The following is a 23,540-nucleotide window of genomic DNA, read 5'->3' as shown; positions in this document are numbered from 1 at the left end:
TGTATTTCTTTATCTGGGGCTCTAACCAATAAAGAAAAAACCCTACGTATACAACACACACGCAGACGCGCACACACACACCCTCAAGAGAAAACTGATCTGTTTTCAGTCTGATCCGTTTTCTTGTTTTTTTAAAGTGTAAGTGCAGAAGAGAAGCAAATATCTTTTTCTTTTACATGAATTTCCACTGTGATGTGCTATTTTCACGGTTTTAAAATTTAACTTAATCTTCTAACCTTAACTTTAAAATGACTCAGAAATCATGATTTCTAGTGTGAAATAAGAGGACATCGAACAGACTACTGCTTTATTTTAACTTCCAACAAACACCAAGAACAAACCAGTCAGTCCAAAAGAAACAAAGAGCAACAATAATTTGCCACCTACTGCTAATGCTCAGTATTTGGTCCCAAACCAGTGGTTTATCTTTGCCACCCGCAGGTAGAGCGCCAGGCTGACGATAAAGTACTCTCCCGTCTCCTCGATCCACACCAGCTCCAAGTGCACCCTTCCCTCCGCGTCTGCGTAGTCCACACGGTACGTCTCCCCCAAGAAAGCAGGGCCGTCAGAGGGCCCGGGAGAGGGTCTCATGCACACCGGGGAACTGAAACACCAGAAGGGTTTCCCATATTCTTCCAAAAGAGTTAAGTCCATTACAGAGCAACTCTACAAAATAAACACAGATGTTCGTAAGTGTAAGGATAAAATGGCCAATTAGACCTGACTTAACAAATGTAGATGGAGCCTCATCATGAAGGATTAAGTGAAAGAGGAGGGAGAAGAGGAAAGAGAACAAAATTACAGGACGCGGGAACAGCATGTGACAAGCACGTGACAGTCCTCGGCACGGGGCGTGGGGGACGTGGGGAGGGCGGCCAGGTCAGCTCCGGCCATCACTGGACTGCTGCGCCCACGCGCGGCAACCGACGCCAACAAACGCAGAGGCTGCCTTTGCAGTGGTCAGAGCTGGGATGGAGCTTCGCTTCCTGTACGATTACAACAAACGCAGAGGCTGCCTTTGCAGTGGTCAGAGCTGGGATGGAGCTTCGCTTCCTGTACGATTACAACGCTGCCCTTCCCACCCCACAGTGGGAACTGAGTATCTGCTTCTCGATTACCAAGGAACACAAAACAAATCATAGTATTTTTATGTTACGCTGACCCTTTAAGTCTGCCATGTTGATATTTTGCCTTTCTAGGTCCTCAAGGTCCACTGTGACTTCAACATTTTAGCACGCGTTTTTGTAAGACTCATCTAAATCCACTTTAAAAAGTCAGGTCTGTGCTCTTGAAGACATGAAATAATATTCCTTTGTATGTGATAAATCTTTACCAAGGTTTAAACAACTGCTCACAAATAAACAGAATAAAACATCTCAGTATATCAAATAGCAAGTGGATCAAGAGAGGATCCTTAATGAGACTGAAGTGCTTGCTTTTCACGCTCAACAACAACGCTGCTCTTGGCCTCAGCCATCACCCCTAGTCACTGTCACAAGGCATCCATGCTTGTAGGCAGAATTAAGCCAGCTTAACTGGGGCCCTCTGCATCCACAGCAGATGCATCCTGTGGAAATCCTGTTCATCCCACAACACACAGATGGAGAGGAGTGACAACCAGGGCACCCACGGGCACAAGGATCACAGGAGAAGCGAGGCTGCGTGAGAAGCCTCCTCGCCGCCCCCCCGCCAGTCCCCAGCCACCACATCGTCCCTCCCCTCCGTGTGGCTGGTTTGTGATAGAGGTAAAAACTGATTTAACTGTTCAAGGAAAAGTCTGTATGCTGGAACTTATAACTGCAATAAACTTTAAACTGGTGTCCTAAGATGTAACTGAGAAGTAATTAAGATGTTTCTGAGTAAATGCTACTTGCCTGGTCCAACCTACGGCTCCACTCTTTCTCCACAAAACGAACAGCCAGAAGGACTTGGAGGAAACAGAGGCCGCAATCAACACTGCTCAGCAACGCACTGCGCGCCACCCACGCGCCAACTCCACCACGCCCGGCGGAAAACGAAAGGCCCTCAATACATGCTGGATAAATCAATCAACTGATGGCCACTGGCTAAGAGGACGTGCACAAATCTTCAGACACCAGAACAATAAATCTAGCACTTTCAAAGCAGCACCATACATATACATCAACAGACACATTTATTATACAGAAACCAGGTACTTTAAGAAAAAAAAAATTACCTTTATACAGCCATCAAAAATATTAGTTTTCCAAGAAAGGCCAACTTTTCCAATAAGAGGTAGGTGTTCGGTGCTATTTTTAAAACTTATCACAGTGAGCTTCATATATTCATTTTCAATGTATCCTGAAAAGATCAAAGATTTTTAAAATTACTATATGCCAACCAATGCAGGACAACAAGTCAAGATCCCTCGGATCTGCTGCTCTATAAAGGAAGCCTCGTGAAGCTAAGTACTGGGTTCAGGGGTGGAAGGAGACCCTGACACAGCTGACTCGGGCATCTGGCTGAGGCGAGGGCACTACCATATCCACTTGCATCCCTGAAATGAGCTTGTCTCAATGGTGAGACAGGGAGATGCCTGGGGTGAACAGGACAGCACCCTGTCACCGATGGGGAGACAGCTACGAGGCAAGGGTTCCACTGATTTGATTAAACAAACCGCTAGGAAAATGGGAAACCGGAGCCGTGGAACTTAAGAAAACAGAGGCCGGAAACTGCACAGAAAAAGGGCGTTAAATGTGAGGGAGGGGAGAGACGTCCAAAGAAAGGAGGGGTGAGAGCCAGTGAACGTGGAAAGCGGTCAGGGAAGGAGCCCAGCGCACGTCTTCGCAGGACCGTATGAACAAGCAGAAATCCCACCACCTGCTGACCAAGAGCTGAGACCAGAGTCCTGCCCTCCCTGGACCAACACGGAGCTGCCCGGGAGCAGCCTCGCCACCCAGGGCTGTCACGGCCCAGGTGCACACACGCCCGGGGGCCTACAGGACGGCTGAGCCCCGTGCACCCACTTTAATGCATCCTGCAAAGGGGAGCATCACCCGTGACGAGGTCACGGGCCTTCACTCGCACGCAAGCTTTCTTCAGAGGCAACACCGGATCAAGGGTGAGATGTGAGTCACGGGCAGAGCAGAGAAAGGAGAGCAGAGAAAGGTACATGCTCTCCGATCCCATGCTGCTCAGTTCATAGGACAAAATAAAACCAGAACCAAGCTGCCCTGGGAGCCAGAGCCCCATTCTAGAAACTCTAGACGGCGTCCTCACGGAAGTGCGGCCAAAAGATCAGGACCAGGACACGAGCTCTGGGCGGGAGCCCCGCGAGGCGGCGCAGCTCCAGCCCTGCAGGGCCTGTTGGCCAGTCTGGTCCAAGGACAGAGGCTGCCCACATTCCCTCCTCTGCTGCTGAGTGCTCGGCGAGAACCGTGCAGCTTCTCAAGCAAGGCCTCGGAGGAGGCGAAGCAATGACATCCTGAACAGCAGATGTGGCTCTGCTCTGCCCTTGGTCCCCACACAGCCACGCGCAGGACTGCCGGCTTGTCCTCAAGACACGGCAGAAAGTGGACCCCGAGGTACAGCGGCCAATAACAGCTCAACGGCAATTGTCTGAGTTGATAAACATGAAATCTCTGTAGGAAGCGAGGACTGTTGCTACTCTGTTATCACCAGACATCCTCCCTGCAGAACAGCTAGAACACTGTGGTATCTTAAAAGGTCAGAGCTCTTCCCACTGGCCCTGTGTAACCGCCTGCTTCTCTAAGACAGAACAAGGTGAAGCTCTCTGTACATGTAAGCGATCTGCACACAGAATGCATATGTGAAGGTGAATGCAAATAAAATAGGTCATGTGTTTGAGTATTTACTGTACACCAAGCATATGTTACAAACTTTGCGTACAGCAGCTTAAAAGAATTCCTTCGAATAGTACTATTAATTAGACACTACAATTCTCTGAGCTCACAGGTGAGAAAGCTACGCGCCAAGAGCTGAGCAGTGCCTTCCTTGCCCGAGGCCACGCGGTGGTCAGCAGCAGGAACGTGACCCAGACCCGTTCTGCGTCCGGAGTCCACGTTACAGCAGATTAAAACAGATATGAACATGGGGACACACGATCACCTATTGGTTTCAATACTAGCTGAGAATGTATAACGTAGATCTAGATTCTCACGGAGTTTTGTTTTCATTTTACTGCCAATAGAGAAAAATCTAAGAATGCACAGACAGATGCGCTGCGGGACCGTTTATGGCTCCCCAAACTGTTGCTGATTTGCCCACGTTCACTACCTCCCGTTCCCAGCCCTCCCGTAACCAGGTCGTGAGTGGCCTGGCTCCTTCCCTGAGACACGCTCCTGCTCGCCTGGGTCAGAGTGAGCCGTGGGAGCGGGCAGAGAAGGGAAAACGCCTCTGACAGACGCAGGGGCAGAGGCCCAAGTCCCCGCAGAGCAGGCACGGGCAGCACTCTGGGGTCGACTACTAGGTATGACAGGGCGATGTTTTCACAAGAGAAGCCACGGTGTGTCCCACGTATACAAACGCAGAGTCTAGCTCTTCCAGAGAGACTGTGAACTACTGTATCCTTATACATTCCTGTGCTGCTTAAACCATTCAGAATAAATTCTGCTGTTGGAGACTCTAACTTTAACCTACCAATACGTAAGGCCATCCCCAAAACACAGAGAAATACAATGCAAGGCTCACCGCTCTTGGCTTCCCGCGACATGCACGCACAAGCACGGACTTCAGAGTCGTAAGGAGCTCGTTCCAAACCTGCCCAGGCATTTGCTAGAGGTATGACCATGGTCAAGCTCCAAGCCAAGCAAAATGAGACACCAATAGAGAGCACTTTATAAAGCTCTGTGATTAGTGGAACAAGTAGTAAACATTAACATCACAGGGTGAATTGTTGTAAATGCCAGACTAAGGTCGCTAAGCACCTAACGTACTCTCTGAACCGTAATACTTCCCCTGAAGAGCCAAGCCCACCACCAAGCAGAAAGACGTACCACGTTCATGGAACGCAAGACTCAACACCGTTAAGACACCCGTTTACCCAAATTGATATATAGACTTAATACAATCCAAATCATAATCTCAGCAGGCATTTAATAAATAATTTACAAATAAATAATAAGATGTGACAGGCTGACTCACATGGAAATGCTAAAGACCTAAAACAGCCACAGAATCTTGAAAAAAAGAAAAATAAATGACTTCAAGACTTACTATAGAGCTAAAGCAATCAAGACAGTGTGGAATTACTACAAAGATACACAAATAGATCAACAATATAGAACAGACAGGTCCAGAAACAGACCAACACTTTTACAAGCAACTGATTTTTGATGAAGACATCAAAATAATTCAATGAGAAAAGAAAGCCTTTTCACAAATGGTGCAATAAGAACTTGCTATTCATATGGGAAAATGACATGAACCTCAACCCTTACCTCATACTTCACACAAAAATTAAATTAGGGATGGATCACAGACCTAAATGTAAAAGCTAAAACCATAATCCAGCTGGAAGAAAGAACATCTCCATAACCTGCAGTAGGAAAAGTTTTTAAGACAGAAAAAAGAAATTACCATAAAACAAGAAAATAATAAATTAGATTTCATCAAAGTGAGAAACTTCTGATCACTAAAAGATACCACTAAGAAAATGAATAAGCAAGCCACAGACTGGAAAAAAATATTTTCAAAACATATATCTGACAAAGGACTGTTATCCAGAATATATAAAGAGCTTCTATGGTTGAGAAATAAAGAAACAAATACTGATTTAAAAAAAAAAGAAAACACCACAAAAGGATTAAAGACACTTTAAAAAAAGATATGCAAATGAACAATAAGCACGTGGAAAAGAACTCAGCACTATTGGCCATTAGGGAGAAACTACGACTCCCACACACCAGATGAGCTAAAATTTAAAAGACTAATAACATCAGTGGTTGCCCAGGATACGGAGCAGCCAGAACACTCACACACAAATGATGGAGTGTAAAATGGTACAACTCTAAAAAAAAAGAAGTTTGGCGATTTCTAATACATAAAAGTTTCTTATACATAAAAAAAAAAGACTGGCAACTTTTAATCCATAATTAAACCTGCTCTAATTCGACTTCCCAGTCCTAGGTATTTAGCCAAGAGAAATGAAAACATATGCTCACAAAAAAGACTTGCACAAGAAATCTATAGCAGCTTTATTCATAACAGCCCAAAACAAAAACAACCCTAACTCCCTCTCTATCAACAGGAAAACTGGTCAGCAAATTCTGGTATACGGGGCTTCCCTGGTGGCGCAGTGGTTGAGAGTCCGCCTGCCGATGCGGGGGACACGGGTTCATGCCCCAGTCCGGGAAGATCCCACGTGGCGCGGAGCGGCTGGGCCCGTGAGCCATGGCCGCTGAGCCTGTGCATCCGGAGCCTGTGCTCCGCAACGGGAGAGGCCACAATAGTGAGAGGCCCGCGTACCACAAAAAAAAAAAAGAGTCGTCGGAATGGGAGCGAGAAGGAGGGACAGAAGGCTGCTGGACACATCCAGTCCCACTGACACGCAACAAGCCCACCCGGCAAACTGCACTGGGAAGAAGACCTACCCCTGGGTTTTTCAACATGAATCCTTGTTGCTAAGCCAGCTTTAGGTGAAGCTTTCTAGGTAGAAAATTAGGTTCTAGGTAGCTTTCAAACAAAAAATAACTTTCCCATCTATACAGAAGTGTTGTTTTCTTTTAAAATAATTTTTGAATCAGAAAACATGAATACATTTATAAGTGGAAGAGGAGCTGATGGAAAACTGGTTTGAAATAATGAACAGATAAGAGACCAAGGGCTAAATAAAGGTCCCGGAACAGGCAGGAGCAGGTATATTTAGGAATGGAAACTGGAAAATCTTTTGGCAAGACAGTGAGACATCTTTTTCTCTGAAACAGGAAAAATCAAGCCTACAAACAGACCGTGACACCGTGGAGATGTGCTGGCAGGTGAGGGAGGACGATCAGTCTCAGCACGGCGGGTCGTGAGCCTTGAGAACGAGGAAGATGAGTGACTGTGTTTAAACAGCCTTTCTGCGAAATACAAGGCAGGACTAACAAGAGCTGATTAGAAGATTTCTGAGTAGCAACAAGGGATGAGTTGAAGTCTGACAGCCCCAGTGGACATGTGTTTGTGACTTCCTGCAAGGAACTGCCGGGCATTCACCAAGTTAGACTCTCAAACAGAGTCAAGAGTCCGGAAATGCAAAAGAGGAGGAAGAGGGCTCATCACATAAAGGTTTGAGGCGCCTCCTCACAGGTCCCATGTTACCGCCGGGGCTGGCTTCAGGGGCCACAACCTGTGTGGATACAAGGGACCCCTCCTGGTTTAATGTGCTGCTGTCAGCATTTTGAACTTAATAATTTTCTACCGAGGAGCGCCGCGGTTTCATTTTGCACGGGGTCCCACAAATCACATGGCCTCTTCTGCTTCAGGGCAAGGACCACTGACTCCCTGCGAGCACTGACATAAAACGTACGGAGACCAGCGTTCTCCTGCTCTGTGAACAGAATCTGTAATGCTGATTTTTCATAATGAGTCACCAAAAGTACAAAGCAGGAAAAAATGTACTAACAACCACTGATGAAGATGCTCTGAAGAATTATCTGTTCTACTTTTTCTAGATAATCACCACCTAGAAAGTCCTGTACTATCTCCAATGCCTTCCCGTTATCACAAATGCTTAGAGAGGATAATCCGACCTAGAAACAGAGAAAGTAATTAGTATCAAGGGAACAAAACAGGGAACAAAAAGTATCTATTTTTGGAATCACAAAAATAAAAATGGGATAACATGCTATGTATGAAAAGTATCTTAAATAAACACTAAAAACTTTAAAAGTAGAATTTCTTAAAGAGAGGTTATCTCGGCTAACCAGTGTCTGCTGCTCAAAAGTTGAACCCTACTTTTCTCATAGACTAAAAATAAGTTTCTCAGGTCCATAACTTCTTTCAAACCCCTCAAGATTTTCTATTTTGTCTTACAGAATAAGGCACTGAATATTTATCACTTAATCAGTACTTTAATGAGAAGCATATTGCGGAATCTCTATAGGAGATAGAACAAATCTAACAACAGAAAACAGAAACATAATCTAAACATATTCCTTCAAAATGGCAGCACAAAAATGAGTTGAGAAAGGTGAAGGACCTACATAAGAAAACATTTCTCCTAAGGGCAGAGAAGAAAACTTAAAGAAATGGAGAGATAGTCCAAAACCCTAAATAAAAACACATCACTTCCTCTCAAATTAATGTCCACATTCAATACAAATCTGATCAAAATCCAAATAAGACATTTAACATCTGGCCAGGTGACGATTAATTATATCTAAAAGAATAAGTGTATGGAAATAACTGAGAAATGCTGGTGAATGTTCACTAGTAAGAAATGTTACATCGGGGGAGGGACACGTTTTCATAACACAGTTCACAAGTAAAGCTTGAACCGCCTTCCTGCCTGGTGGAGATACAGGGAGAAGGGGTGCCAATCCTCAGCAGAGAGAAAGAGCCCGAAGCGCGAAGGGCACAGGAACCTGCAGGCTGCGTGTAATCTGTATGTTAATCAAAAGGAAGTGTGGGTTTAAAAAATGAAGAGAAATAATGTAAAGGAAACAAAGGTGAATATTCGCCTGATCTTGGCAAGGGAGTACTTTCTACGTGAAAAAATTTCGGAAGAAACAAGGAAGAAAGGACTGATTACATACAATTAAAAACTTGGGAAGGATCCAAAGCAACATATACCAAATTAAAAGGCAAAAGACAAAATGGAGAAAACACTTGCAGCAAATATAACTCGTATAAATCTTGTAAACATTTAAAACAATGGAACCAATCAAACACAAACAGATGGAAATTCAATCAGGAGAGAAATGTAAAAACAAGACAGCACATGCCCACCTCCTGGAAGCACTCCTTACTTCCTCTCACTTCCTCACTTTAGTCCTCAGGGAACCTTACGTGGAAGGTTCTCATGCTACTGCACCATCACACACTTGTGACAGGTACCCTGGAATCTGGATCCTACGAAGACGCCCCTGAAATAGCCTACCAGATAGCTGCTACAGTAGCCATAAACTTCTGCTACAGTCAACAGGCTTTTTTAAATAGCCAACCTAACATTCAACATTTGCAAATTTAAAACAATCAGATGTCATTTGCACCTCTCAAATCATCAAATATTTTTCAAATTAATGCTCATGATAATAGTGCTATAATCATGAAAATGGAGACCTAAATGCCCAACAGAAGGAGACTGGGTCAATAAATCCTGATAAAACCAAACAATGGGTTGTCACACAACTTTTCAAAACCTAATTTTTCCAAAGAGTACTACTTAGTGACTGGGGAAAAAGCAGTCGCTGTTCACACAATGTGGTCCACAAATATAAATACAGCTACAGATTTGAAAATGGACCAAAATATAAACAAGAGTTGTCCTTGGGTGACTTTCATTTGCTTCTTTAGAAGTGTCCATATATTCAGAATTTTCAAATCCCATAATAAGAAAAAGACATTAGTTTTTAAATGCGTTTTTATAACAACTCAAATAAGTGACAGAAGCAGCATACCTTGTTACTTAAAAATTCTTTCCCACTACCAAACGTAAAATAGATAGCTAGTGGGAAGCAGCCGCATAGCACAGGGAGATCAGCTCGGTGCTTTGTGACCACCTAGAGGGGTGGGATAAGGAGGGTGGGAGGGAGAGAGACGCAAGAGGGAAGAGATATGGGAACATATGTACAACTGATACACTTTGTTATAAAGCAGAAACTAACACACCATTGTAAAGCAATTATACTCCAATAAAGACGTAAAAGAAAAAAAATTCTTTCCCTTACCATCACTCTCCCTCTCAATACTGATAAAAAGACTACAATCTGCTGTACTATGCAAAATCTTTTTCCCTCAGCTTCTGAAAATTGGTAATAATTAGCCTGATACAAAGATCAAAAAATATGCATTCTTTCATACTTTGCACTGCTCATCATGCTCTTTTTCAAGCTCTATTAACACTTCAAAGACACAGCTGGACTACTTCCCGTCTGCTCTTCCACTGGGCTACACCCATTCTCATCCTGAGACCGTCTATTCTTAGCAAGGCCTGCCTGCGAGGCTGGCCCTTGGCTGGTGTCCGGGGATGGATTCCCGGAGTGCCCCCGCCCCACCATCCCTCGCTGACAAGAGTGGGTCACCTGCCTGAACAGTCTGTACCAACAATGTGGTTCCTGCTGAGCACCTTTCCACCTGGGAGTCTGGAGTTTGGGTGAGCCAGGCAGCAGGTGCCCATGTAACCAGCCCCAAAAAGAACCCTGGGTGCTGAGTCTCCAACACACTTCTCGGGTAGGCAGTATTTCGCAGGTGTTCTCACGACTCCTGTGTGACCGCACATCCTGGGAGGGGACCCTTGGAAGCCTGCACCTCCTTCCCCTAGACTTCACCCCTTGAGGCTTTTCCCCTCCACTGACTTTGCTCTGTACCCTCGGGCGGTAATAAATCTTAGCCATTAATAAAACCATACCTTGAGACCTGTGAGTCCTCCCAGCGGATCACTGAACCTCCCAGCAGATCCACTGGGTCTTGGGGACCCAATGCCAACAGTCTACCCACATTTGCAAAAGAACAGAAATCATAATGTGCACAGGAAAACCCACAATGCACTTTAAGAAGCTTACTTCAAGTTTCCATTTACAAATTATTTCTCTTATAAATCCAATTCTGGTAACAAAATATGTCTTCACTTAAACATCCTTTTAGCTTAATTTTCGTGGCAATACCCAAAGAAGCAGGTAGCAAACATGGACAGGCTCAGGAATCATGAGCCTTCCTTTGAAAAAAAAGGTAATACTGTTCCTTTTAAGAAAATTCTTCATGCAGCCATGACTCGTCAAAGTGACAGAACACATGAAAATACAAAGAGAAAACATCCCAGGTCCTTGGGGGGAGGAATATGACAAAGTTCCAAGGAGAAGCAGTCAAAGAAACCTTTAGGGAAAGAAGAAAGGACCTGGATTCTCTGTATTCACCGTCAGCAGCGCTGAGAGGTAGGACATCCTCTCCCTGGACAGCGTCTGAGTGAGGAGGATAATGTCTAGAGCTCGAGCTCTGCACTGGCCAACTGGAGGACCAGGCAGAGCCGCCAGCACGGAGCCTGCTCTGACCTGAAAGGCAGACAAGGTGAACAGTACAGCAGGCGTGGTGTCACCACGTGGGAGCTGAGCCCACCAGAGAAGTGTGGGAATTCACAGCCCAGAGGCGCTGGCTGTGGGCTCACAGCGCTGGCCAAGTGCAGGGTCCCAGGGTACTCATCCCCCAAGGGTGAGCTCTGTGTCTCAGGGATCTCACTCCAGCTCCAAGAACCAACTAGGGTCTTCTGGTTTGATTTTAGTAACATGTATTGCAACTACAACAATAAAAATCCAAAGAACCTCGTAGCACAGTACAAGAGACAGAGTTAATAAAATAGAAGAGAGGGATATTTTATTCAGAGAAAATACTGTGACCAAGAGGTAAAGAGCATAAAATGGCCAGTACTCACTCTGAATGCTCTGTGTGAATATAAACGTGGCGTGAGTCTTCTGATTATCTGTATTCCCTGCATATGAACTGACTGCACAGTCATTCCTGGAGATCATTTCAGCCCATCCTAGGCAAATTATTCCACACAATGCATTCTATACTAAAACTCTAGAGAAATATATACATTTCCTCTAAAGGATGAAGGCATGCTCAGATTTATAGACATATCATGGTTCAACTAATTAAAATAGCTACGAATTGCTATAAGTCCAATATTTATCAGAATACCCGACAAGAGAATCTGGAACTGCAAAAGATGTGCACGGTACCTTGGGCAGCTGCTGCTTCAATGATCCCATGCTTTCTCAGTCACTGTAGTTTTACTGTGTGTTTAACATTTGGTAAGACCAGTAGCCCTCTTATTATTTTCAAAATTTAATCAAGACCTGGATGGTGGTCACACAGTTGTTTGCTTTATGATAATTTGTTTTATGCGTTTCTCCTTGTGTCATTTAACAATACAAAAAAAGTTTAACCACGCAGGTGGCTTCAGAGTTACGGGTAATGGTCTACTTCTTACACTGTGTGGCGGCTACATGGGTTTTTTAATTGTTTGTTTTTCTGTAGTCTAAACACACATCGGACAGAGAAAATATGACACTGCCTCACACTTAAAACTTTAAAACAAAAATTTTATCAACCATGCCATATTCATGTGTATTCGTAAATGGATTTTAGAGTCAACTTTTCAAGTTTCATAATAAATTCCCTTTGGGATGTTTTAATAGAACTGTAATGAATTTGTGGACTAAACTGGTACAGCCTCAGACCTTTTATTTAAAGATGGAATGCTGGAAGCGGTCCTACGAAATGACCAAACTCAGGCTCTGTCCATCAATTATGTCATATTTAAAGTTGTACCTTTCCACTCCCTCCTAACTGGGTCTGGCCCACTCCCCATTAACCCGTCTGAGCGCCACCACTAGTCGCTTTACGCCGGCCCCGGCCCCCCTTGGCCTGCCCCTCCTCAGAGCCCTCCGGGAGCCCCTGGAGCCACCCTCCCCAGGGCCTGCGAGCTGGCCCAGCAGGCTTCTCTGCACCCGTCATGGAGGGCAGGCGACACGCGTGAGACGTGCGCATCCGCCGCCAGCACACCCCCTGCATCCCGCCAGCAACTGTCAATGCACGCACCAGACACACAGATGGGCCTGGTCCCCTCTCCTTCCTGCCACTCCCCGTAGGCTGCCTCCTCAGAGCCAGGCGAGGATGCCCCCAGCTCTAGGGATGTGATGATAGAACATTTATCCTTGATGGGGTACAGTGCCGTCATCCCCTCCTGCAATGACATCGCTGGAATTTACTAAATATACTCCCTGGTACCACAAGACAGTTTCTCAAAAACTGTAGCAGGCGTTGGAGTCTGTACTCCGGTGAAATGTGACAACTCTGATGGCAACGGCGCCCCCTCCTGACCCTCATCGCAGAACTACATGCAGAGGAAGCACCTGAGTCTTGTGTGAAGTCTTAGGGTGAAAGTGTTCCTCACTGTGAAAACAACAGATGAAGGTGAATTATTCCCACAGAAGTTTCCTGTCCTCCTTCACTTTACCTGGCCTCCTGTGTGTCCTAACAACCATCTCACCTTCTCAGGGGTGTGTCAGCACTCCAGCAGAGAAGGGCCCCACCTGATACCTGTACAATGTCAACACCTTGAAAAGACAGAGTCACACACACAAGAAGATCCACTCTAGAAGCACATCACTGCAAAGTACAGTGGAGAGGAGACAGCGGCCAGGCTCGGGTGCAGATGGAGCTCCGCCATGCACCAGCTGCTCGTCATTCAAGAACTGGCCTACGGTCCACTCCAGCCGCCCTGTTAACAACACAGGAGAGATCACAGTGCCCAGCCCACAGGGATGCCGTGGAGATTAACATAAATATGAAACGTTCAGCAAGCACCTCTGATGAGTGCCCATCCGTGTTCTCTGTCACCATCGTCCTGTCCTTGTCATCATCACAGGCACAGCCTAGGCATGAGGGACACACACAGCTTCATCAACGTGATGCTATATTTGCTGAGAACAAGGAGAAGGGGAATCCTCTCCTCTGAAGTCCTAGCACCTGCCTAAGACAGACCTCAACCCAACCCCTGGAGAACAGAGATCGTGTCAGGTAGGAAACGCTGCAAGTGAAGGGCCCCTGAGGATGCAGGGCTGGAGCCCTGGAGAGCGAGAGAACAAGTTCTCTGCCAACAACAGCCCCAGGCCCACGAGTTTGTGCCCTGGGTATAGACAGGGGGCATGTCAGCAGTCCCCTCGACAGTGTATACCGGGAAAAGGGATAGATTTCATCCTCTATTTTAAATATCAGGATAAAGGTAAACGGGTTAAAATACAGAGAAGATAATTTGGGCTCAGTGAAAGGCCAAATTTTCACACCTTCACAAAAGCGGGTGGGCTGTTTCCAGGCAGAGCAAATTCAAGCCCAGGAGGGGTCATTCTCTAGATCACCTCACCAGTCCTTCCTAACTCTGAGATTCTGGGCATAAAGACCACTGAAGAGGGCTTCCCTGGTGGCGCAGTGGTTGAGAGTCCCCCTGCCGATGCAGGGGACACGGGTTCGTGCCCCGGTCCAGGAAGATCCCACATGCCGCAGAGCGGCTGGGCCCGTGAGCCATGGCCGCTGAGCCTGCGCGTCCGGAGCCTGTGCTCCGCAACGGGAGAGGCCACAACAGTGAGAGGCCCACGTACTGCAAAAAAAAAAGAAAGAAAAGGAAAGACCACTGAAGAAAAACAAGAAAACCTGAAAATTAAACAATCTAAGCAGTCAACTCAAAAAAGCTAGAAAAAGATCAAAATAAACCTAAAGAAAACAGATGATTTCTAGAAAATCATATAAATACTAAAACTGATTCAATTAAAAGTAGGAAACCTGATTATAACAGAATCAGAAACAGATTTAAAACATAAAAAATAAAGGAAAACTGTACCCTGAGTTTAAATGGAAAATGCTAAAAACCAAATAACTGAAACCAGTACCTTAAAAATAAGCATACATGTGACAAGAGAAGCTTATCTTAGGGATTCTAGGATGTTAACCAATAGAAGATACATTAATGAAATTCACTATAATGGTGTAAAGGAGAAAAAAAAATCATATCATCAACAGTTGCCCAAATGTATTTGATAACATTTAACAATTATTCCTGATTTTTTTCAAAAAAATCCAACAAATCCAGGAATAGAAAGAAACTTCCTTAACTTGTAAGAACACATAACAAAAACCTGGAACAAACATACTTAGTGATAACGTATTTTATTAACTTAATTTCCCATTAAGTTGGTAATACCCTCATAAGAGGGGAATTTGCCAGTGTTCTTCAAAATTACATTTGCATTTACCCTTTGAGCTAACAACCCTATTTCTAAGCAAGTCTCCCAAAGACAAGCTGCCAAAACATGAAGCAACGTGTGAACAAGGCTATTCCTTTTATATTCGCTATTCCACCACCTGTAACAGCAAAGACTGGAAACCACGGAAAAAGACATTAACAAACTACCTACCTATGGATGTTTTAAAAAGAGAGAATGAAAAAGATCTGTATCTCATTCTAAAGACTAATCTCCAGGGCTTCCCTGGTGGCGCAGTGGTTAAGAATCCGCCTGCCAATGCAGGGGACACGGGTTCGAGCCCTGGTCCGGGAAGATCCCACATGCTGCGGAGCAACTAAGCCCGTGTGCCACAACTACTGAGCCTGCGCTCTAGAGCCCACGAGCCACAACTACTGAACCCTGCATGCCACAACTACTGAAACCCATGTGCCTAGAGCCCGTGCCCCACGAGAAGCCACTGCAATGAGAAGCCCGCGCGCCGCAACAAAGAGTAACCCCTGTTCGCCACAACTAGAAAAGCCCGTACACAGCAACGAAGACCCAACACAGCCAAAAATAAATAACTAATAAACAAACAAACCAACATGCCCATTAAAAAAATAAATAAATAAAGACTAATCTCCAGAATAAATTATTAATTGGGAAAAAGGAAGGAACTTAAAAGGGAGTAGTATGCCTCATTAAAAAAAAATGGAACAAATATGAATATATTGATATATAGCATTATGTATTCAAAAAGAAACATTTAAAGAACAAACCTTAGCTAATATAAAGGGTTAACTTTGAAGGGAGGAAAGGAAGAGAAGTGAAGGGACAAGAGTAGAAGTAAATGTCTCTGAACTACATTGCTTTGTAACTTCAACTTTGGACCGTATAAATGTTGTATGCAATTTTTAAATGTAAAAGTAGGAGCAAAGGAATCCTGAAAAAATAAAAAATCAACTGAAGCAAATCACTCTAATTGTGTATCAAAGAGATAGCATACCCACAGACAGCAGAATTATTTTAGGTGACTTAACTTTTTCTAACATGACATATCTTAAACACATAAAGAACCACAAGGAAAATCTTAATTAAAATAACATTCAGTAGGTTATTACTAATAATTGCAGTACTGTTTTTGAAATTATTATATATTTTGATGTTGTTCGGCACAAAGACTCTGAGCAGAAGAAAAGAAATATAAGTGTATAATAAAAAAGGTTAATTAAAAACCCCAAGATATTTAATTTAAATGAATGTATGATTTATTTCTATGTATTATAAAATCTACAAACCTCATAGCTCTGCCTACTGAAAACCCTAAAAGAAATGAAAACCCAAGAGTAATGTGCATCCCCAGGATGCAGATTATGGTCTCTAAATACCATAGTGTAGTGGGAACGAAAAGGAACCAGAGCTCCTAGGGAAAATGGCCAACTCCAGGTCTGGGTAGGAAACAGACAAAATGAGCCTGAGGTATCTTGTCCTGTTAGAACACAAGCAAGTTACCAAAGATGACCACACTCATATCAAAAGAACAGGAGATGCGATGAGATGACAGCACAATCTGAACATCACAGTAACAATAAAAATAATAATGACTTCAAGTGGACTAAAAAACATAACCTCTATTTTTTTTTTTTTTTTTTTTTTTTTTTTTTTTTTTTTATGCGTTACGCGGGCCTCTCACTGTTGTGGCCTCTCCCGTTGCGGAGGACAGGCTCCGGACGCGCAGGCTCAGCGGCCATGGCTCACGGGCCCAGCCGCTCCGCGGCATGTGGGATCTTCCCAGACCGGGGCACGAACCCGTGTCCCCTGCATCGGCAGGCGGACTCTCAACCACTGCGCCACCAGGGAAGCCCAACCTCTATTTTTTTAATCCATGAATTCATAATACCTCCCCCCCCAAAAAACTTGCAAGTTATCTTCAAAGACTATTAGAGCATTAATCACTATGTTGTAAATGAATGAAGAATTAAGCATGTACCATGCCTTTCCTATATTAGTTATATTTCGTGGTAATTAAATAGTTGATAATAGAAAACCCTTCTTTATAAAAGAATGCTAATAACAGAGGTAGAAGGAATGACAGAATTAGGGGATCATCATTTTACAATCTCTAATAAAATGATGGATATAAGTACCCATCATCTGGTAAACATTCATGGAGAAATTTACAGTAGAAGAAGCAGGCTGAAAAATCCCTGAACCCACTGATCAATCTTAACCTATTTAATATTTAGGCAAATTGCTTGAACGACACAACATACCAAAGCTCACACAAGAAGAAATACATAACCTAAATAGCCATACATCTGTAAAAGAAATTGAAACTGTAGTTAAAAACCTTCCCATGAAGCAAGCTCCAGGCCCTGATGGCTTCACAGGTGAATTCCACCAACCACTTAAGAAATACTGCCAGTTGTACCCAAAATCCTCCGAAAAATTCGAGTGTTAGGAATACTTCCCAACTCATTCTATCAGATCAGCAGTGGCCTGAGACCAAAACCACACAAAGACATCACAAAACAATTAGGAGATATAATATCAGAAATAACAAAGATGAAATACTTACTAACAATCTTAAGAAATGTGCAAAATTAGTATGAAGAAAGTTCTGATACACTCCTACAAGACATAAAAGTATTTCTGAACAAACTGAAAGACACTCCACATTTATGGGTAGGATAAATCAATGACGAAGATGTCAATCCACCCTAGGTTAATATACACATTTGTCACAGCTCTATCAGAGGTGCCATCAAGCACAGAAAAATCTAGAAATCTTCCCGAGACAAATGCAAAGATGGCTCAGAGAAGAAAGGAGGCTATGAAAATGGCACGGAAGCCAGCCTGATGTGGATCCCACTGACCAAACTGGGGACTTCACAAAGAACAAACTTAGGTTCACAAAGAATAATGTCTGTAATTGATTATAAATTACTGAGTAAATAAAAACCAAAGAGTCCAAAGTGACACTAAACAAGAAAGACAGAGAGGAGAGAGTGCACTCAAAACCATTTCCCACCACAGGAGGCGACAATTACATCACTTTCCTAATCTGAAAATTGGTGGTTAAAAGAGAAAAGATGCAAGCGTTTACCCTGCCATTACAGGATCCACCCAGCTGATGAAGGAAAGCTCTTTACAAAAGCTCAGCTAATAAATGTGGACACAATGACATAATTTTAAAACCACCATTTCCTAAGCTCAAAAAAACTGATTTGGAAAACTGATTTGGGCAAGGAGTATTAATGGATGTCAAATCCATTAGCTAAAAGAATTTTGGGAACAGGATATTCAGAAACGAAGTGCATAGTTTCCCCTGTAATATATTCTTACGACAAATGTTAAACTTCAGTCTATGCAAGTCTCTACACCAAACTTCAAGGTCGTGGGATACAGAGGAAAGAGAGCAAGAGGAACCAGTCAGAGAAACCAGAGCAGGGCACACTGCATTCCCTCTTTTCCTCCTCTTGACTGGTATCCCTTCCCTCCTCTGTCCGCCCCAGTCCGTGTCTCGGCTTCCATGAGCGTGATAAACACGGTGCAGGACAGAGGGCTCGCTGCCTCTACTCTCATCCTGGACGGGCTCGACACTGGCCCTGCTGGCAAATCGACCAAACTCCTCTGAGAAAGAAGAGACGAAGTTGGGGTGGGAGAGGGGGGATGCGGTAGGGCAAAGCAATAAGTACCAGGAGAAAGGCTGAGCAGAGAATATTCCAGGAGGCAGAGCAGGGGTGACGGTGATGACGGAGACAGAGCCAGCAGCTGAGGAACTGCACAAGTCCTAGTGATCAGGGTCTGGGAGGACAGAGGGCCAGGACACGGTTAAGCGGCCAGCCAGGGGGCAATTCTTAACTCAGATATAAAACGTGGTCCCCTCGCCTCTCCAGCCTTGGAATTCCACTCTGAAACAAAAGACGCAATGAGTTTTACCTTTGCTGGTGGAGAGGTTGCGAAATGTGCCACACAGGCAGAAAACTCCCCCGCTGTGCATATCAACATGGAGTTGGTAGCCACTCAGTCCACACTCCGGGCTGTCATCCGAAAGGGGGGTATGAGGAGGCAGCTCGTAGGGGCTAAAAAAGTAAAACAAAATGTACCTGTCAACACCAGAGGTAAAATGCTTGAATTGGAAATACTCTTTAAAAAATTAACACCCCTTCAAAGCACCAGCTCTCATCAACCCTCTACAGATTCCCAATCACGTTCAGTATCACAGACACAGGAGCATGGCCCCCCGTTCCTTCTACCAACTTCCATATAAACGGGCAGAAGCGTGTGTTCCCTGCGCATCTCCAGACCACCATGACAGAACATGGTTCTGAAACCCACCCGGGGCAGCAGCTCCGCTCTGCTCCACAGTGGTCTCGGCATCCAGGGGGCTGAATGCACAGCAGGAAAATGCACCCAACAACAGACCTACAGCTCAGGGACCCCCCCTGGAAGAAGACCCAAAGCCACAATGAACGAGCTTTCATTCAGTAAGAAACACGTTACTACATAACGTAACAAACTCAGAAGCACTGGGGAGCATTTCACGTTAAAAAAAAAAAAAAAAAAAAAAAAGGCATATGGGAGTCTCAGCCCCAGGGGAAGGGTGAGAGGAGCAGTGAGCCGGAAAGCATGTCCCCCACCTGATGGCCCGAAGTCCATTAACAGACACGCTGTCCCAACCAAGCAAAAACACATCTGCAGGTCAGGCCAAGTGGGCCACAGGTCTGCCTGCCTTTCAAGACATGAAAATGCAAACTACTGCAGAGAACCTGCAGCACCTCAGTGCACTAGCATCTGGCAGTAATGAAGCTTCCCTGCCCTATAAATCATACTCCACAAGGTGCATCACCCTGAACCCAAACAAATAAAGCAAACAGCTACTGACGGATAATCCAATGTTTTTAGCAACAGCTACATAATTTTGTCTGTTGGCTTCTGTCTACTGATTAAAGACAGAATGTCTTTGTAGCTATTCTCAGGATATTAAGATGGTATCAACTCCGGATCCTTTATGCTGACTGTACAAAACTTAGTACACCACATACGAATACATACATAGCAGCCGAGCCTAACGTGCTCCTCTCCACAAGGTGATGGAAATGAAGATTTGCCATAACAAAAGCCAGTTCTTCCTCCCTCTGAAAAAGAATACATTTTTCAACTGAAATATTTTAATTTTTCATAAGGTCATTGTGAAGATCGCAGCACATTCATCTTACAGATAGATGTGGTTTCTTACAGTCTAAGATTCCTGCAGTGCCAATGCATTATCACTGTTTAATAAGACTTATCTGTCACATTGATGGCAGGACCACAATGCACCCAAATACACAGAGCACGCGGGACCGAAAGGATTAACACCCTAGTATTTACGAAACATCAAAGTGCTGTCTGACATATGATGCCTGTGGAAATATATTTTGTCAGTTCCAGGTTGCTTCAAAGTCTTCTCAAAGATAAAGAGAAGGCTGGTAAGAACTTCACAAGGTTAACCCCACACACACTCAGCAGCCGTGGCAGGACCTGTCTGACGTGGCAAACCCAGCGGGAGGGATTAGACTCCCAGTCCACTCATCAGCCAGTCGGGCAGCAGGAGACAGGACAGGACGGCACAGGAGCCGACCCCCGTTTCTCCCCGGGCACAGCTGCCCTGCCAGGGGAAGGTGACCCAGACGGCAGCCTGAAGCTGCCCTTCTCCAGTGGCCGACGGGACGATCGGGTCAACCAGAGTCCTGACTTCCGCTTGGCCAACCCGGATGGACCAACTCAAGAGCCCAGAGCGAGCCAAGTGCTGCCTGGCCCCCAGTCACCTTGTACAGAGGGACTGAGGGAGAAAGACGACCCGACGGCAAGAGCGGGACGAGGGAAGAAAGGGTCCGGAGGCTGGCGTGGGGACCTGGGTTCTGCCTGGCCGTCGTGTACAGATGTGAGTACTATCCCCAGAGTCAACTTGGGAGCTGCCATCCTTACATGGCTCCAGGCGAGATGCACCTGAGGGACCCCGGTTAAACGCACAGGAGACGCTCTGGCAGAGGAAGGGCGTGAAAGGAGCCGAAGGATGGAATGTGGACCGGCTGGAGGAGGAAGGGGAAAGTCCCAGGATGTTAAAGGGGTAACGTGAACCAAAGCGCCCGGGCGGGAAGGGCTCGTGTGTCACAGGTGAGGGTAGAAAGGCAGACCCGCCACGAAGGCGCAAGGGCCAGGCAACGGGGAACATGAGGTCCGTAGGAGGGTGCAGTCGCTGAACATCTAAAGGACTTAACCCTTGACCCCATGCACGACGGAGCAAACGTGGCAGGTACAGGCTGGGCTTACCTTCCAGAGCCCCACCACGAGGCCCGGGTGCAGGCAGAAGATCCGGATCAGCCTATCACAGCCAAGCATGGTGGACTCGGTTAAGTGACTCAGGTTGTACTTTGCAATTAAAGAATGCCACCGAGGTCTTTGAACATCATGCCAAAGAAAGGAGAGAGAAAAATGAGCTCTGGCTTCCCCCGTGTTGTCGATTCTCTTTGGCACATCTAAAAAGACTATTAAGAACATGCCAATCATGCACACGTTGCTAATAAGGAGAAACAACTTGTATAAATAAAAGGCAAAATGGATAAGTCCAAATTTCTTACCATCTATCTTATGCTCCCCACCCCCGCTCTTACTGTCAACTCTACGGCCCCGTCAGCAGTGAGCTGAAGAATCACACAGGTGAGGGAGAGGAAGAACTGTCTTCTATCCTCTTCCCCTCAAAACCCAGCACAACGCTACAATCAGCAATAGATTCTCAATGTGTGGGATGCACAAGCAAAGATGAAATCCCTTAAATGACAAAAAAGTAGGGGGTCTAGTAGGCTGCCCGAAAGCAGGTTAACCTTTTAAAGTTATTATCAAGAATAGCTCAGAGACAGTGAAAACTGTAACATCGGAAAATAAATTTAAACCAAAATCATGAGTGTTTTCATGAAGGAGATACAGCATGAACTGGATATTAGAATTAGTGTCTAAGAGTAAGTAACTCAAATGTGTAAGAAAACACAACTCAGCTCTACTGTTCATCATGACACATAAAATCAACAGAATGAAGCATTCTATTTGCTCTATCATGGTAGGCGGAGATGTCTGTCATTCCCAGAGGCAATTCAGGAAACCCTGAGGGAGAGGCAATCTCAGAGGTCAATTAACACAGCTCAGCACCAGAGGAAAGTCTCCAAGGAGCTGGCGCCAAGGGTGCGCCTCCAGCACCTAAGACACACACCAGCAAGTGACAGGTATTCAACTGTTCATTAAGCAGAAGTTCAAAGCCAAGGCATTCCGCCGTGCACTGTCTCAAAGCAGAGGGGGCTGTAAGCGTGGAAACCAGATGCCTGGCTGCCAGACCATCCTGGCCCCTCACTCAGAGAGCTTCTCGCGCTGAGAACTACACCGGTCAGGGAGAGGCGTTCGGTGAGCGTGCACGTGAGGGAGAACCTAAAAACATGCTCAGCACGGGAGAGCAGACTCGGGGGAAGCTGAACGCCAGGCTGGGAACCGGAGCTGAAACCTTAGCTCCAGCCCTACAGACTGCCTCAGCGAGACCTTCACCTGTGTCCAGGGAGACGGCCCCACCTTCGACGGAGGGAAATGAAATGAGAGAACCTCCCCAGAGCGCAGGCCGCAGCCACTGCTGTGACATCATCAGTGTGGCCACGAGGCGCCGGGGCTGGGAGAACACCCCTCAATGTGCCCGAAGCCCGCACCCTCAGACGCAAGGCTCCAGACCAGCTGGACGGACTCCACAGAGAACATGCTGGTCTCCCTTTGCCTTGGCCTCACAGGTTCGTCCTGGTGCAGAAACTAAAGCTGATATCTACCCCACGTTTCTCAGAAGTTCGGGACGCAGGGCATCACCTGCAGAATGGAAAACGCTGGCCACAGTGACAGCGTAAAGTGTCCGACCGGGAAGGCACATATGACAGGGACACACAAACTGCAAATTACATAGATAAGGCTTTCACTGTTTAAAAAAAAAAAAAAGTCTCACAGAGGAAACAAGAAAGACCTAAATCAGAATCAGTGAGTCTCTCCTCTGCTGTCACACAGACGCGCACAAAGACTTGTTTCCGCACGATGAAAGCATCTGCTCACAAACTTGCGATAAAAGTGCCAATCAAAAGAGATTCCTGAAGAACACTTTCAGGGTTTGTTCACCACTCTTTATCAAGTGCGGTCTGAAGTCCATTGAGTTTTAATGTATATAAATTAAATAAAATGAATTTTCCCAATGAATTTTGGCATTTCTGTCACTGTGCAGTATCTAGTATTCCTGACCTGGATGACAACTTCAGGAACACAGTATCTTTAACTGAGCTTTACAATTCAACACTATCCCTTTATGAACTTTCATGATCATTTAATTGATGTCAACAGTTCTGTCCTAATCCCTGTAAACAAGATCTCACGATATCAGATAACATAGTGTTCAAACTAGTACAGAGGTTGCAGACCCCTTCTCCAAATATAATTTCACGGTGCGTAAAACCTAAAGACCGCATTAGAAAAACTCTGGGGTCCGTCATGATCCCATAGAGAATTTCAGAGATTTACGCAAATAAAGGTATCATTCAAATGTGTCTGTACGCAGGGGAACCAGGAAAGAAGGTGGTTCTT

The 23,540-nt window shown here is 45.1% G+C and overlaps 1 protein-coding gene across 1 annotated transcript in view; it reads right to left on the bottom strand.

The window, feature by feature from the left end:
- Positions 1-396: 396 nt before the first annotated feature.
- FBXO15 (F-box protein 15) overlaps positions 397-23,540 on the bottom strand; it is a 40,311-nt gene continuing 17,167 nt past the window's right edge. Inside the window, exons 6-10 of the mRNA XM_065890434.1 lie at positions 21,216-21,342; positions 19,956-20,038; positions 18,840-18,982; positions 2,198-2,322; positions 397-666 (exon numbers count right to left, since the gene is read on the bottom strand). Of these exons, the coding sequence (XP_065746506.1) occupies positions 397-666; positions 2,198-2,322; positions 18,840-18,982; positions 19,956-20,038; positions 21,216-21,342 (748 nt within the window). The remainder of the gene's footprint in view (positions 667-2,197; positions 2,323-18,839; positions 18,983-19,955; positions 20,039-21,215; positions 21,343-23,540) is intronic.

The sequence above is a fragment of the Phocoena phocoena genome, chromosome 13 (assembly GCF_963924675.1).
Source record: "Phocoena phocoena chromosome 13, mPhoPho1.1, whole genome shotgun sequence".
Classification (NCBI taxonomy): domain Eukaryota; kingdom Metazoa; phylum Chordata; class Mammalia; order Artiodactyla; family Phocoenidae; genus Phocoena; species Phocoena phocoena.
Note: the sequence above shows the minus strand (reverse complement) of the source record. Positions and strands in the feature narration are given on the sequence as shown.